This window comes from Zingiber officinale, chromosome 2A (assembly GCF_018446385.1).
Source record: "Zingiber officinale cultivar Zhangliang chromosome 2A, Zo_v1.1, whole genome shotgun sequence".
Lineage (NCBI taxonomy): Eukaryota > Viridiplantae > Streptophyta > Magnoliopsida > Zingiberales > Zingiberaceae > Zingiber > Zingiber officinale.
Window position 1 is genome coordinate 93,685,312 of NC_055988.1, and position 17,796 is coordinate 93,703,107.

The window sequence follows — 17,796 nt, forward strand, 5'->3', positions numbered from 1 at the left end:
ATCCCCCTAAATATCTCATTGTCGTTTGTTTCTTGTACTCAGATAGATCATTCCTAACAATAAGCTGATAGAATTCCTTCGTATAGTCGTTGACGGTTCTAGCCCCTTGTCTCAATGTATGGAATTGCTGAAACAACATTTGTGCGTAGCCAAAGGGAAGAAAGTGGGTTATCATCATTTTTTTTAAAAAAAAAATCCTAATTGGTAATTTTGAATTTACCTTGTCTCTCTCGTGATCACCGAAGTTGCTCCCACCATGCTGAAGCTCGGCCTTTGAACTTGATAATGATCAATTTTACTTTGACGTGATCAAGTACTTGTACTCAGAAATTCTCTCTACTTCGTTGATCCAATTAATGAAGTCTTTCGCTTATAATGTGCCAAAAAAAATCAGGAAGATCAACTCGGAAACCAAAGTTTCCATATCGTTCTTCTCAACCATAGTGTTCCCGGTACACAGTTCGATGGTGATATGAATTCTCAAATGTAGACTCAGAGTTACGATCAGAGATCTCATGATCTTCAAAATCCTGTGCTGTCAAACGTTGAATTAATTCCACAACTTGCTTCTGCAAATTCTCAATTATCATTACATCCTGGATGTTATGATCACGGTGTTGGGTTTTCTCATTCGGAACTTGCCTTTAATGACCACGTCCACGTCCATGATGACCCTCTATTGATCTTAATGAGCTCTGATATCAATTGGTGTCTAGTAGAAAATAGATTATTTCGAGACGTGAAGTTTCAGAGGAATTATTAACTAGAAAACAAGAGAGAAATAAGTAGGGCTGTAAACGAGTTGAGCCGAGTCGAGTTTTGGGGTGTTCAAACTTATTTGATAAGATAACCGAGCCGAGCCGAGCCGAGCTTCCAATGAACCAAGCTTTTAAAATGAGTGTTCAAGCTTGGCTTGATTTATTTTTTATGAGCTTGAGCTTGTTTGAAACTTGGCTTGAGCTTGGTTCGTTTAGATGTTATCAAGCTCTCAATTCAAGCTTGGCTTGAGCTTGGTTCGAGCTTGGCTTGAGCTTGATTCATTTAGATGTATCAAACTCTCAATTCAAGCTTGTTTGATTGTTTGAACTTTTAATTGTTTGATTGGTTATTAAAATTGATAATTTAAATTTATTTATTTATTTTATTGTTTATTTAACATATTGAAAAGAGTTTTATTAATAAATATGATTCGTGAACATTGTTCACAAATGTTGTTCACGAACGTTGTTCACGAACGTTAACGAGCTGAACATATATGTGTTGAAGCTTATTTGTTTAGCTTAACGAGCTGTTCAAGCTTGTTTGTTTAATTAATCTTATGTATATTGAACGAACATAAACAAGCTCTTATCAAGCCGAACACCAAGCTTCTTCACGAACGCTTGGTTCATTTACAGCCCTAGAAATAAGGAGAGAAATAAGGAAATAAGAAATAACCCAAGTTAGATTTGAAAACTTTTTTGATAAAACAAGAGCAAGAATAGAAGAATAAAAAAAGATGTGACTATAACATAGCTTAAGCGAAATCAATTAATTTAATATCAAAATAACTTATCCAAAATATCATCTAAATATAGATTTATATAACTCTCAAGACTTTCAAAAAAAAATATAAACAAAAAAAATAATCAACTAAAGTTATTCTCTAATATTTAAGATAAATTAATTAATAAGACTTACTTCTCTAAATTTACGATAAAATTAAATATAATTAAGAAATAAAACAAATTAAACCTAATTAACTGAAAAAAAATATATAAAAAATATAAATTTGAATAGTTTATATCTCCTCGACATAAATAACACTTGTTTTATGAAATTTTTTTATCAGTCGTCAGAAAAAATTGAAAAGTGCGACCGTCCAGAAGTTTCGAATTTTATAAAGAAAAAAAAATTATAAATACACCTAACCGGTAGATGCCCCTTAGTACGGAATAAAAAAACTGGAGAAAAAGAAAGCACAGGACTAAGAGATTGACAACATGATTGATGGAATTCTTCTCAAGTTAAAGGATCGCTTTTTAAAATGGTCAGGATTCAGTCATTCAGATGCCATTTCACCTCCTCCTCGTCGGACCGCCGCCGCGGCTCCTCCACGCCGCATCCGATGGCTCCCGCCGGCCGCCTGCGTTCGCCCCGCCGATGCCGCTCCCCATGTTCATTATCTCCGCCAGCATCCGCTGCAGGTCCTCCAGAGTATCCGGCTTCTGCCATTTACTTCATTTTTTTTAATATTTTCAACTCCAGAAAACGCAAAACGAAAGAAAAAAAAAATCGTTTTTTTCATGGCGATCGAAGAAATTAGATCTCGAAAGAGGGGGAATTACCTCGGGTTTAAGCCGCTCCATCGTCGCCAAAATTTCTTGCATGAAATCGGCGAAGCCCTGCGCGTCCCGACCAAAAATAAGAGTAAAAAAGACAACATTTTTGGATGGAATTCCGTATTTTCTTTTGGGTAAAACCTGATCGTCGTCGTCGAGTGGGTCGTAGAGGCCGGCGTCGTAAATGGCACGCTTGCTCGTGTCGGAGAGCACTGCGGAAGCATCACCCACATAATCGCCGGAGTTAGCCAGCCACCCGCTTAAAGTAGCAACAACAAGAAAACCACAGCAAGCACTCACCGGAGTAGGCTTCCTGAATCCGCTGGAATCTCCGCTTCGCCTCGCAGGACGCGGCCGCTGACTCCTTCGCCCACCGGTCCGGGTGCCACCGCTGCCCAATCCCGCCTCAAAATCACAAACTCGACCAGGTTTAAGAACGAAATCGAAGGGGCGGGGGAGAGATTTACCAATGCGAGGCGGCGATAGGCGGCGCGAATTTCCGAGTGGTAGGCGTCGCGGCGGATCCCGAGAAGGGAGTAGTAGCAGGAGGAGGAGGCGGCGGCGTCGGAACCGGCCGGGGAAGCGTCCATTGCCGCAGAGAGATCGAAATCAAGATCGATGGATCCGTCGGCGTCCGCTAGAGCATGAGATCGAAGCAATGGCGAAGGATTTAGGGCGAGATAGGAAGAGGCGTTTTAAGAGAACGAGTGAAGCTTCCAGAGATGAGAGGCTGCGAGATTTTTTTTCTTGGCCACTAACGTAAAGGCCCCGATACTGAGCTTATAACTACTGTTCTGCCACCATGGTGCCTCTATCATATGAATTTCTTCTCTTTCATTTACATGATCTCCAGTTCATTGGAGAATAATAAATTTATTATAACAGAATTACAGATTAATTTCTGATGAATATATATCGTTTAAGTTAAAAAAAAAAAAATCTTTCACCTTCTAAGTAATTTAATTCTGTAATTTAAATTTCTTCATATAACTCGAGGATAGATTATAAAAGACGTCAAAAGTAAATGTAGATGATATTTTCTCTCAAGAATATCTTTACATAGCGGTAACAAGATTATAATATTATTATTTAGTTTCAGCGCTATTATAATCGCCACTATAACATTTAACAATTAATGCCAAAACTATTGTAATATTATAGTAATTTTTATAGTTTCGGCTACTTACATAACCGTTATAATTATTTTAAAATAATTTTGATTAGTTTAAAGTGATTTTGATGACGTTGATACATAGTATTTTTTTTTTTTTTTTGGTATAATAGTTGATTCTGTCTGAAGTTGGTTGGGAACGTGGCTCTAAGTTGACTAAATTAAAACTCCTCACTATCCTACGTGTTAAAGGGAACATTAACGACCGGGACATAGAAGGGGTCTCTAACGTTGACCCTTCAAAGTTCAAGTCAATAATCGACATTCAGAAGAAGAACAATGAAACGAATAGTAGTAACGAGCGTGTAAAATTACGTAGTGTTGCATATCTCTGCTTATAGATGAAGACTCGTGTTTATAATATTATCGTTGTGTCTATGAACGAATTTCGAAACACTTTCAAAAAAAAAAAGAATAGGTCATAAAGTGACTCTAACATCTTTCCTAAAATGAGTCCATAGATTTTTGTGATTTGACAACCTGAAAGATTTGAAAGTATGATTTATATGCAGAATATTCTTTGTCATCCGTGACACAAAATGTCAAAAAAGCATATTAATTTGTTAGGCTAGGGGCTCGCAATAGACTACTTTGATCAATCAATCGAATTAATAATATAGTCTGATTGACCCTTACTCCCAAGAGGTACCCGGTCGATGTTTATGAATGAAGTCGGCGACTCAGCTTTCACTTAGCTTCTTTATTTGAACCGCAAGCAATTAAGTGTCTAGCATGTCCGATTAGACCATACATCCAATCGGCTAGAACACTCGGTCAAGATAATTGGTACTTGACTCTGTGCTTCATCATTGTTTATGAAATCGGACTTCAAGGCTCGACCGACCAAAGGACCCGATCAAGCAAGCCCCTGCCTTAACATTTCGTCCATGCACAAGATTGGAACTCAAGACTCGGCTAGCTCGGCCAGCTCGGAGCTCCTATCGGACATTCTCTTGTTCTGAATGATGTTGACCACCCTTTGACTTTGACTCCCATGTCAACTGACCTCCTAGACTTTAACCCATCCCAGAAGGGGTCCATCTTAAATATCGTATCACAAGCCTCCCCTTTAAGTCTAGTCAAAGGAGGTTACAAGTCCGACTGACTAAACTCTGATGTTGTCTGTGCCCCTTATCCTCCAATCGGCCATTTACTTGTTGTGCCACCGCTTGGCTCGAACGAATATTATGCTTAGCTATCCTTGCCTATGAGATCCTCTATTTCCCAACCAGAGAATCATATATGTGATGTCGATCGACCTGCATGGATGGTCTGCTTAGTTGTTGTCATTTTCAAATTTCTTCTTCTCCCAAGCGAACACTAACTCATGTTGTCATTGTTCGGCTTAGGCTGACATCATTTTGATTTTTTGGAAATCGAGCAAATCACTTGTCATTAATGCGTAGCATGATGAACATGATTTTTCATCAGAAACATGTTCATTGTCTCACATCCCTCATTAATGCGGCTTGTATTGTTGACACATGTTGTATGACTGCACAGAGGGATATTTGATGTGACAGACAACTATTGTGTTGTGATGTAACTACCGGTGATTTAATTTTGACGGTCTATCTCTCTTTCTTCATCTCCCTTAATCAAGCGACAGTAAACAACCTTTACTAAAGTTTTTAAGTCTTCCTTTTTCAATGCTACTGTATCGTTTTCATTGTTCTTTTCATCCTCTTCCTTTTCGCTTTCTACTTACTGCCACTGGCGATTAGTGTCCAGTAAGTTTCATTTCACTTCTTTTTTCAATTGTTGCCATCTTCTTTTAATGGCCTCTTCATCCTCTCCTCCTCCTGCCATTTCCAGACTTTGATATACTTCCACCTCATTTTTCTTCAACGGGGATGAAGTGGATCAAATGAGGCTTACCTACTGTATCTCTTGCGATTATCAAATTGTTATTCCTTCTGCCTATAATTGTCTTTACACCCCTCCAGCCAGCTTCATTACTTTTTTTCAAAGATCAACTCTATGTCAGTCTTTGTTTTCCTCTGCATCTATTTTTTTTCTAAAGTATGTGCATACTTTCACATTCCTTTATAACAGCTAACGCCTAACTCTTTTAGGCTACTATGTGGGGTTATAGTACTGTTTCATTTGTACAAGATTCCTCTACACCCCCATATTTTTAACTATTTTTATTATCTAAAAAAATCTGAGCCAAATGTTTTTCTCTTCCAAGCCTGAGTGGACACTATGTATTTTGATAAGATGTCATCCTCCAATGAGGGCTGGAAATCACATTACTTTTATCTCCGACTGCCCCACTCAGTACCTTTCCCGACCGACTAGCAAATGTTGCTGTCAACCCTCCAGAGATGGGTAAATATCAATGGGAGCTGGTCTACCTTAAAGTCGTTGCTCAGCTGACTGCTTAAAATATCATATTCACAAGTTGTTGCTCGAAGGAGCGCCATATATGTTTGGACTAAGTCCTGTTTACGTTCAGTTATCTGACTCTTTTGGTGAGAAATTCTTCCCTCTACTATTAATGGATCTAACTTATTTTCTTTTCTAATTTGAAAGCCCTGCTAAGTGACTCCACCAAATTAGATGATGAAGAAATTGAAGCTCACGGGGCAGCCAAGCTGGAGAGCCACGAGCTCTTGCCGATCGGAACCTCAAAGCAGCTGACCGACAAAGAAGGGGCAAGCCAAGCAGTAAGGAGTGATGCAACCGCAAACACTGAAGAGATACCCTCACCGCGACCTTCCTTGATGCCCATAGCAATTCTTTCAGAGTCTGCAACTTCAATCGAGTCACTGATCCAGCGTCAGAGTTGTAAAAGGCCCCGAGTGACAACACCTGTCCAGTCAGCAGCTCCTGCTCCTCAAACATCTGCCTCCGCATCGACCATATGACCACCCTCTAAGCCAGGGGGGCTCTACCTCCACGGTTCCTAAAATCCTAAAATAGCAGTCGGTCGTGTTAGGACCAAAAGTAGCTAGAGGGGGGGTGAATAGCTCGTCGCGTGCCCGGTGTTCGGCGTTGCTTGTTTCTTCAAAGATATGGCAGCGGAAAATACATAAACAAATCACACAACGCTAACACGGTTGGTTTGCTTGGTATCCACCTCACAAGAGGTGACTAGTCCAAGGATCCACACCAACACACACACCCTCCACTAATAAGACTCAATACAAGAAGAGAGGAAAGGGATACAAGAAATACAAGCTTACAATGAGTGCAAAACCCTAACCCTAGTTTCTTTTCTTGCTTTGATCCGCCTCTTGACTTGGAAAACTTCCAAGATGCTTCAAGAACTGGCGATCTGAGCTTTTAGCTTTTTGAGAGCGCTGTGGAGAAGCTAGTAAGAAAATCGGAGATGAATCTGTGAAGAAGAAGACACATAAACTAGCCGTTGTATCGCAACGGCTAGGGCCTGGACCGATCAGGCACACTCCTGATCGGTCCAGACCTTCTCTGATCGGTCTTGGGGACCGATCAGGACCTATGTTGATCGGTCCCCAGACCGATCAGCATGCTTCACAGAGAGTTGCGCAACTCTCTGATCGATCTGTGGACCGATCAGAACTAAGGTGGATCGGTCCACAGACCGATCCCCCTCTTTCTTCTCCCGATCTTCTTCGCTTCTGATCGGTCACCAGACCGATCAGGTAATTCACAGAAACACTTTGTTTGGTTCCGATCGGTCACCGCATCGATCAACGATCGATCGGTCACCGATCGATCCAGTTTAAACTCGACCCCAAACTCTGGTCACGAGCGAGCTCACCCTCTCGGCCTGGTCCGAGAGCAGCACGAGCCCTCTCACTTCATCGGTCGAGAACGAGCACAGAGCCCTCCAACTCGTCGGTCCAGAACGAGCTCCGAGCCCTCTCGACCTAGTCCGGAGAACGAGCAGCCGAGCCCTCTCCGACGCATGCCAGCATCCATACTTGGACTTCTTCGCGTGCAGCTCCTGCTGACTTTTTCCGCGCAGTCTCCATACTTGGATTTTCCCGTGCCAGCTCCTGCTGGACTTTTCCGCCTCCTGCTTGGACTTTCGATGCCACTTCATACTTGGACTTTTCTCGTGCCAAGCTCCTTGCTTGGACTTCTTCATGGTTCGGACTTGGCACTCTTGACTTGCTTGGACTTTTCACCAAATGTCGGTCAACCTTGACCTATCCGATTTCCTTGCTGCCAAGGGACTTCCAGCCTGGCTTCCTCACCGGGACTTTCCTTGCACTCACGGGACTTTCACTGGCTTCACTACCAGATGGTCGACTACACCCGGGTCACTACCTTGACCAAGATTGCACCATCTCCCAAGTTTGTATTCAAACATCGAATACAACTTTTCATTCTCGTCAAATATTAGAATAGAACTTTCATTCTCGTCAAACATCAAAATACAACTCGAGTCAACTCGAGTCGGGTCACTAGAAGAAGGCAGAGTTGGTCTCCTGCCTTTGACAAAATCATAATCAAGTTAGGTTAACCCAATAACCAAACTTAGGTTTTCCAATGTTCTTAACATTCTCCCCGAACTCTAATGTTCTTCCTTGAACATTCTTTGGACATTCTCCCCTTTTGACACACATCAAAAAGAGTTTCTTCCTAATGAAAGTCCATACCTTTCATTGAAACCCTTAATTTCCCTTGATACTAAAGTCAACAATCAACTTAGTGATAATCCCACACTCATGACTAGTAAACTCCCCAACTCCGCGACGATAGGTAAAACTCCCCCTAAAGGTCAACTGCCCCTTGACCATTGCACCAACAATGTCTCGGAGAGTTTCAAACCTTTAGAAATCCAAAACACAAACTGTGTTTTAACTTTCAACTGAAATTTCAGAAATTTCAAACAGCATATTTCAGAAATTTCAGACAGAATTTGGCACGCTCGATCGGTCACCAAACCGATCAGGAGCTCCCTGGATCGGTCCAGTGACCGATCCAGCATCCCCTGGACCGATCAAGGAACCTCCTGATCGGTCACACATCTTATTTCTGAATTTCTTCCTCCCAAAATTCAGAAACCCCTACAAAATTACAGAAAATTCCAAAAATTATAAAATTTTGAGGATACATTCCTCATAACATATATTATCATGAAAAAATAGTTTTCTATGAAAATACTTCATATTTTCAAAGATTAACACAAACTTTAAAACTTGCTAAAACTTTAGTGTTTTCTTCAAGTTTATGTCTAACTATTCAATGGTGAGTACTATCAAAAGATAGCCTTCACCAAGGTTTTCCAAAATCATTTTGAAAATATTTTCAAAACCAATTTCCCACCATGTTCCTTGGGCTTAATGCACATAACTTGTACATTAGCTTTCCCAATGATGGGAAAACACATAACTATGTGTTTTGATGAATTTAAAACTCAAAAGAATGCACTAAATCAACATATTGCTAAAACACTAAAGTTTTAGCAAGTTTTAAAGTTTGTGTCAATCTTTGAAAATATGAAGTATTTTCATAGAAAACTATTTTTCCATGATAATATATGTTATGAGGAATGTATCCTCAAAATTTTATAATTTTTAGAATTTTCTGTAATTTTGTAGGGGTTTCTGAATTTCGGGAGGAAGAAATTCAGAAATCAGATGTGTGACCGATCAGGAGGTTCCCTGATCGGTCCAGGGGATGCTGGATCGGTCACTGGACCGATCCAGGGAGCTCCTGATCGGTTTGGTGACCGATCGGGCATGCCAAATTCTGTCTGAAATTTCTGAAATTTCAGCTGAAAGTTAAAACACAGTTTGTGTTTTGGATTTCTAAAGGTTTGAAACTCTCCGAGACATTGTTGGTGTAATGGTCAAGGGGGAGTTGACCTTTAGGGGGAGTTTTACCTATTAGTCAGGCAGGAGTTGACTTTTAGGGGGAGTTTTTACTCGTCATGATTAGTGATATGGGGATTATCACTAAGTTGATTGTTGACTTTAGTATCAAGGGGGAAATTAAGGGTTTCAATGAAAGGTATAGGACTTTCATTAGGAAAAAACTCTTGACCTTGAATCACTCTTTTTGATGTGTGTCAAAAAGGGGGAGAATGGGAGAATGTCCAAAGAATGTTCAAGGAAGAACATTAGAGTTTGGGGAGAATGTTCATGGAAGAACATTGGAAAACCTAAGTTAGGTTATCGGGTTAACCTAACTTGATTATGATTTTTGTCAAACATCAAAAAGGGGGAGATTGTTGGTGCAACCTTAGGTCAAGGTTGACCTGGTTGACCTGACTCGAGTTGTATTTTGATGTTTGACGAGAATAGAAAAGTTCTATTCTGATGTTTGACGAGAATAGAAAAGTTGTATTCTGATGTTTGACAGAATACAAACTTGGGAGATTATGGGTGCAATCTTTGGTCAAGGTTGACCTGGTTGACCCGAGGTGAGTCGATGATCGGAAACTTGGTGTGAAATCCTGGTGAGTGAAGCTGGGTGGAAAGGCCCTGATAGCTGGTGGAAATCCAGATAGGTCAAGGTTGACTAGACATCGTGAAAAGTCCAAGTATGGAGACCGCGGAAAAGTCCAAGTATGGAGACTCGAAAAGTCCAAGCATGGAGCTTGCACACGGAAAAGTCCAAGTATGGAGACTTGCACGGGTCCAAGCATGGAGCTGGCACGGAAAAGTCCAAGTATGGAGACAGCACGGAGAAGTCGGAGCTTTGCACGAGAAAAGTCCAAGTATGAAGACTTGCGGAAAAGCCAAGCAGGAGCTTGGCACGAAAAGTCCAAGTATGGAGACTTGGCACGGAAAAGTCCAAGCAGGGAGCTGGCACGGAGAAGTCCAAGTATGGATGCTTGGCATGCGGAGGGTTCACTGCCTCCTGACTATGTCGAGAGGGCTGGAGCTCGTTCTCCTGCCAGGTCGAGAGGGCTCGGAGCCTCGTTCTGGACCGCAGAGTTGGAGAGGGCTCGTGAGCTCGTTCTCCGGACTAGGTCGAGAGGGCTCAGCTCGTTCTCGGACCGGATGAAGTCGGAGAGGGCTCAGCTCATTCTCCGGACTAGGTCGAGATGGCCGTATGGCTCGCTCGGGACCGTAGGGTTTAGGGAGTTCTAAACTGGATCGGTCCGTGACCGATCGGATACTGTTGATCGACCGGTGACCGATCAGTAACCAAACAGTGTGTTTCTGTGAATTACCTGATCGGTCTGGTGACCGATCAGAAGCGAAGAAGATCGGGAGAAGAAAGAGGGGGATCGGCTGTGGACCGATCCACCTTAGTTCTGATCGGTCCACAGACCGATCAGAGAGTTGCGCAACTCTCTGTGAAGCATGCTGATCGGTCTGGGGACCGATCAACATAGGTCCTGATCGATCCCCAAGACCGATCAGAGAAGGTCTGGACCGATCAGGAGTGTGCCTGATCGGTCCAGGCCCTAGCCGTTGCGACACAACGGCTAGTTTATGTGTCTTCTTCTTCGCAGATTCATCTCCGATTTTCTTACTAGCTTCTCCACAGCGCTCTCAAAAAGCTAAAAGCTCATATCGCCAGTTCTTGAAGCATCTTGGAAGTTTTCCAAGTCAAGAGGCGGATCAAAGCAAGAAAAGAAACTAGGGTTAGGGTTTTGCACTCATTGTAAGCTTGTATTTCTTGTATCCCTTTCCTCTCTTCTTGTATTGAGTCTTGTAGGGCTTCTCCGCCTTTAGTAGTTACCATAAAGGAGAGTTTTATTAGTGGAGGGTGTGTGTGTTGGTGTGGATTCTTGGACTAGTCACCTCTTGTGAGGTGGATACCAAGTAAACCAACCGTGTTAGCGTTGTGTGATTTGTTTCTGTATTTTCCGCTGCCATATCTTTGAAGAAACAAGCAACTCCGAACACCGGGCACGCGACGAGCTATTCATCCCCCCTCTAGCTACTTTTGGTCCTAACAGGTCGGACCACTCCCACTTCCTATGATTGGACTCCTTCATTATCCGAGTTGCCGATTGGCCCTATCCTCGCTCAACCTATATCTTATCTGTTACCTCTGATGACTGAACCAACACGACCCCTCTCAATGATACGCTCAACGCCTCTTTCCAAGTCCAAAAGTAAGTCTAAGTCCACTTCGACAGAACCCAACGAGTCAGGTAAGAAGAAGAAAGTTCGAGCAATCATTAGGCAGCCCACTTAGGATTTGTTATCCACGCACTCCATCAAGCCCTTGGCACTAGAACATAAATAAGGATTTAAGGGCCCTTAGCTCAGACTTGGGTAGATATACTAGCCCGAGCGACTACCAATTCCTCTGAAGAGCTAGTTGATCGCTTTAGTAAAGGAGCCACCGGGGTAAGTTTCTTAATACCTTTGCCCTTCTTATTTACTTCCTTTAACCCTCTTTTCATTGTGATAGTTTTGGGTAGACGGTTTAGCACTTAGCCAAAAATTGGCCAAGCTAAGCCACGAGCATAAGAAGTTGCAAGACTTGATCAGGCAAACTGGCACATTCACTTGGCCAACACTAGAAAACTTAGGATCATTAAGGACTTGGATATCAAAAATAAGGAGGTCTGAGCTTTAACTAATAAACTTGAAGAAACAGAAGCTACTCACTTATCCAAAAATTGGCCAAGTTGAGCCACGAGCATAAGAAGTTGCAAGAATCGATCAGGCAAACTAGCACATTCACTTGGCCAACACTATAAAACTTAGGATCATTGAGAGCTTGGATATCAAAAATAAGGAGGTCTGTGCTTTAGCTAATAAACTTGAAGAAACAGAAGCTACTCACTTATCCAAAAATTGGCCAAGTTGAGCCACAAGCATAAGAAGTTGCAAGAATCGATCAGGCAAATTAGCACATTCACTTGGCCAACACTATAAAACTTAGGATCATTGAGAGCTTGGATATCAAAAATAAGGAGGTCTGTGCTTTAGCTAATAAACTTGAAGAAACAAAAGCTATTCTTCTTGTTGAACAAGTTAGTCGAACAACTAAACATGTGACACAAGAGCTTCAACTCGAGGAGCAACAATAGGCCTTAGATGCAAAAGGCGCTGAGTTGGTTGCGCTCAAAGCTGAGCTGGCTACGCTCAAATCTAAGCTTGAAGCTTCCTGGGTGAAGATGACAAACTATAAAGTTGGTGAGTTTGATCGGATAGAGCCCTTCAGAGTGAAGTATCTTTAATCTAGAAGCTTCAACTAGACGCTAGCTGATCAGACTAATAGAATATTGGGCTATGGTATTGAAAGGACCCTCATGCAATTGAAGGAGGTGGTTTTCTATCTACAGAGGTTCCCAAAAACTTCATCAAATGTTAGAAAACCACGAAGACTATTTCAGACGATGCTCTTGTTGGTGTAATCTGTAGGATTGAAAGAGTGCGATAGCGGAGGAGTGAATATCGCTCTTTTAAAAACACTCATTTTCTTTTTGTAATGACTCAAATAACAAAGCGGCGGCGAAAAACAATACAAAAGACTCGAGTGGTTACTTGGTTCAGAGAAAATTCACTTATAGCTCGGTTGATCAGCGCAAGAGTTTGGGATTTGGTCTTAAGAGCAAGCTCACTTATAACTCGGTCAATCAGTGTGAGAGTTTAGGACTTGATCATTAGAGCAAGCTCACTTATAACTCGGTCGATCAGGGTGAGAGTCTGGGACTTGGTCGTGAGAGCAAGCTCACTTATAACTCGGTCGATTGGTGCGAGAGTCTAGGAGCTTGGTTGATCGACCGAGAGTCTAGGACTTGATTGTGAGATCAAGCCCACTTATAACTCGATCGATCGACGCAAGAGTCTGGGAGTTGGTCGTTTTCCACTTGAATATGCTTGCATTCATTAAATATAGATTTTTTAAAATTACATAAATTTAGCCTAAACATATTATCAAGTTTGATAGGGTTGTAGATGGTTTGCGCTTTAGGACCAGTTTAAATTTTTCCCATTTTCATCCTGCAAGTAATAAGAATCCGAGCTAAGCTTCTGCACCACCTTATACGGCTCTCTCCACTACGGCTCCAACTTGCTGACATCCCTGACTAGCTTAACTTTCTTCCATATTAGGTCGTTGACTTAAAAAAAAAATCTAGGAATAATGCTCCTGTTATAGCTCTGCTTCATTCTTTGCTGATATGTCATTAGCCGAGCGGTTGTCTTATCTCTAATTTCCTCCACTAAATCAACTCCATAAAGCGTCGATCGGAATTCTCCTTGTTATATAGTTATCTCTAATCGGATTCAATGCTGAATTCCACCGGTACAACTGCCTCTCCTTCATACACTAGGTGAAATAGGGTTATGCCCATAGTCTCTCGAGGCACAGTGTGATGAGCCCATAGCACACTCAAAAGTTCATCGACCCAACTTCCTTTGAGACGGTTAAGTCGGGTTCTAAGTCCTCTAATAATTTCTTTGTTAGTGACTTTCACCTGGTCGTTGCTTTGGAATAAGCCACGGAAGTGAAAGCTTGTAGTATGTCATAACTCAGACACCACTCTCTGATCCTCCACCTTTGGAATTGCTTTCCATTATCAGAAACAATCTTATGAGGAATATCGAACCAGCACACGATATTTTTCCTTAGAAATTTAATGATCATTTGTTTCGTTATCATAGCGAGTGGCTCGGCTTCCATCCATTAGAGAAGTAATCCATTGTCACGAGTAAGAATTTCTTCTGACCGGATGCCATTAAGAAAAATCCTACAATGTCCATGCTCCACTAGTCGAACGGGCAGAAGACAATTGACATCTTCAATGCTTCTGTGGGTCGGTGTTGTATATTCTGGTGTCTTTGACATGATAGACAAGTGGCGACCAGTCGAGCCAAGTCCGCTTACAGGATGGACTAAAAATATCCAGCCAATAGAATTTTTCAAATCAACGATTGGCCACCGGAATGACTTCCACATGAACCTTGGTGTACTTCTTGTAAAATATATTGAATGGCATCCAATCTGATACACTTGAGCAATGGTCTTAAAAAGGTTCTCTTATATAGATGATTTCTAATCAACATAAACCGACCGACTCTCTTTTTTATTATACATGCTTGCTCTTGGTCGGCCGACAAGTTTCCTGCTTGAAAGAACTCTATCAATGGTGTTCGCCAATCGTTTTGTATTTCTGCTTCAACTAGTCATTCGATATAAGCCACCAATAGTATTTTCTCGATCGGCTTGTCTAGTGATAAAGGGCTAAAGGAACTAGCTAACTTGGTCAACCCATCCGCATATTAATTATTCGCTCAGGGAATCTTTTGTAGTATACCTCTTGAAATCACGACTTCAACTTTTCAAATGCTTCTGCATACAATTTCAACCGTTCATTATTTATTTCAAAATTACTCAAGAGCTACTGAGTCACTAGTTGGAAATCCGAGTAAATGAAAACTCGGGTAGCTCCCACATGTTTAGCTACCTGCAGTCCAATTATCAATGTTTCATATTCTACTTCATTATTAGTAGCTCAATAATCCAGCTGAACTAACGGCTACATTCTATGTTCGTACGGTGGTATCAAGAGGATTCCAACTCCATTGCTCTGCCGAGTGAATGATCCATCCATATAGATTTTTCCAATTCCATGTGGCTCAGGATTTTGTATCTCTATTACAAAATCAACTAAGGCTGAGCCTTAATGGCCAACCGAGGTTGGTACTGCATGTCATACTTGCTTAACTTCGTGGTCCACTTGATCAACATTCTGGATGTCTTTGGGTTGATGAGCACTCATCCCAGTGTGTTGTTAATTAAAATAATTATTGGATGAGAAAGAAAATAAGGGTGTCACATTAGAATTTGGTAGCTAAACTTCGTGGTCCTCCAACGCGTTGTTGCACTTGGCGTCACATTAGAATTTGGTAGCTTAGCGAAGTATCTTGAAGAATGACAAACTCCTGTCGGACGACTTTGAGATGAATCGAGAGAGAGTTATGATCCGCCTTGCCAGACGCTATGCTTCAGGTTATGAGACAGAGGCATATCTTGGAAGGTCTTCACCTTGCTGGGGTTAGCTTCAATTCCCAACTTAGTCACGATGTAGTTGTGGAAGCATCCACTTCTAGCCCCAAACAAATATTTGTCAGGGTTAAGCTTGACTCTATACCTCCTTAAGCTCTAGCATGTCTCCTTAATGTTTGCACATAAATCATTAACTTGGAGACATTTTATTAATATATCGTCGATATATACCTCTATATTTCTACCAATCTACTTTCAGAACACCTTATTCATGATCCGCTGGTATATGACTCCTGCATTCTTCGGTCCAAAATGGCATAGCATTATAACAGTATGTTTCTGATCTTCTTTGACGAGCGAGACTTGATGATACTCTTGATATGCATCTAGCATGCATATCAGTTCACAACCAGCAGTAGAATCCATCACTTGATCAATGCATGGTGAAGAATAGTAATCTTTTGGGCATGCCTTGTTTAGATCTTTGAAGTCCATGCAGACTTGTCACTTGTTTCCTGACTTAGACACCAATACTACATTTGTGAGCTAGCTCGAGAATTACACTTCCTGAATATGTCTAGCTTCAAGTAGTTTATCCACTTCTACTCGGATGATTTGATTCTACTCTAATCCAAAAAAAAATTTCTTTGCTTGACCGGCAAAGTATCCAATCAGACATGAAACATATGTTGCATTATAGTAGGCGAAATATCCGAGAGCGCATGGGTCGCCCACGTGAAAACGTCATTATTATGTCTCAGGCAAGCCATTAACTCTACCTTTTTCTCGAGGCTCAAAATGACTACGATATAAGTAGTAGCCTCTGATCGGTTGGGATGGATTTGTACTTCTTGCTTTTCTTTATAGATTAAAGTTGAAGGAGCTTTTAGGATTGTATTAACTTCGAGTCGCCGAATTTTTAGAGCAACCCGAGATTCAGTCTTCACGATTTCCACGTAGCATTTACGTGCTACGAGCTGATCTCCTCTGACTTCGTCGACTGAGTCATCTACTGGAAACTTAATTTTCTATAAAAATATAGAGACGATGGCCCAAAATTCATTCAGCGTCAGTTGGCCAAGTATCACATTGTATGCTGAGGATGCGTCCACCACAATGAAATTCGTCCGGCAAGTCCTCATGAGTGGCTCTTCTCCGAGAGAGATAGCCAACCGAACTTTCCTGGTCAGTTGTACTTCATTTCTAGTAAACCTATACAGCGGTGTTATTATTGGTTGGAGCTCATTCTTGTCTATCTGAAGTTGATCAAACATCTTTTTGAAGATGATGTTGATCAATCTACCCGTGTCAACAAAAGTACGATGAATATTATAGTTAGCGATCATAGCTTTAATAATTAAGGCATCATCATGGGGTATATCCACCCCTTTTAAGTCTTTAGGATTGAAACTAATCTTTGGTCCTTGTGCTTTATTCCTACTGCACCCGACTGTGTGAATTTCTAGTTGTCTGCATGTGATTTTTTGGCCTAATTAGAATCACCATCGATCGGGTCACCCGCTATCATATCAATGTCACCTCGAGCGGCATTGCCATGATTTTCTTCCTCTCGAGTCAGTTGTCATGATGGTCGTTCGGTCGACGCCTAAGCAAGTCTTTGGTTGTCTTTTCATTGGGGTAGTTGCTGGTTCCACTCCACTGGCGCGTTGTTTCGACCTGGGTTTCCATTCGGTCGGCGATAACGTTGGCGGTTAGGAGAAGGAGATCACCGACGGAATTCTTAATGGCTCAGTCGGTGCAGGACTTGATTAAAATTATAGCAATTTCTTATGTTGTGAGTCCCCGAGCGATGGTAGGTTCAAAACATTAGAGTCCACTATCGAGATTCGAGGAATTGCATCCAATTGACTTCCACATCCTAGACTGTGTACGACCTTGACTCATGATGTTGTGGCAGAGGGCCTAGTTAGGGGCCTTTTGGGGGTAATTTATTGTTGGTCGATCGACACTCAGGAGCGGCGTCAAGCTCAAGAACTTTATTTTTCTGAGCGGACTGAACTTCTTCAACATTAATATATTTTGTGGCTCGTCCGAGTAGATAGTCGAAGTTCTTTGGAGGCTTCCTGATGAGAGATCAGAAAAAAATCATTATCTGTAAGCCCTTGGGAGTAGGCACTCACCAAAATTTCCTGAGTGACCGAGGGGATATCCATGATCACTTGATTAAATCTCCTTATATAGGTCCTCAGTGTCTCCTTAGGGTCCTGCTTGAGTGAGAACAAGCTCAGCGTTGTCTTGTGGTAGCGACAACTGCTGGCAAAGTGATGAAGAAAGGTCGTTCAGAAGTCCTGTAACAACAGATGGACTCGGCGGGCAGTCGTTTGAATCACCTCTGCGCTGAGCCATACAAGATAGTGAAGAACACTTGGCACTTGACTCTGTCTGTATACTGGTGGAGTATGACTGTATTCTCAAACTTGAGTA

At 41.7% G+C, this 17,796-nt stretch overlaps 1 protein-coding gene across 1 annotated transcript; it reads right to left on the bottom strand.

Annotated features, from left to right (window-relative positions):
* Window positions 1-1,844: 1,844 nt before the first annotated feature.
* Window positions 1,845-3,079, bottom strand: LOC122039807 (chaperone protein DnaJ-like). The gene is made up of 5 exons (XM_042599247.1): window positions 2,789-3,079; window positions 2,622-2,712; window positions 2,463-2,533; window positions 2,328-2,384; window positions 1,845-2,207 (listed from the first exon to the last, which is right to left on the bottom strand). Exons 1-5 carry the CDS (start codon window positions 2,909-2,911, stop codon window positions 2,058-2,060), a joined length of 492 nt encoding a protein of 163 aa, XP_042455181.1. The 5' UTR covers window positions 2,912-3,079; the 3' UTR covers window positions 1,845-2,057.
* Window positions 3,080-17,796: the final 14,717 nt, after the last annotated feature.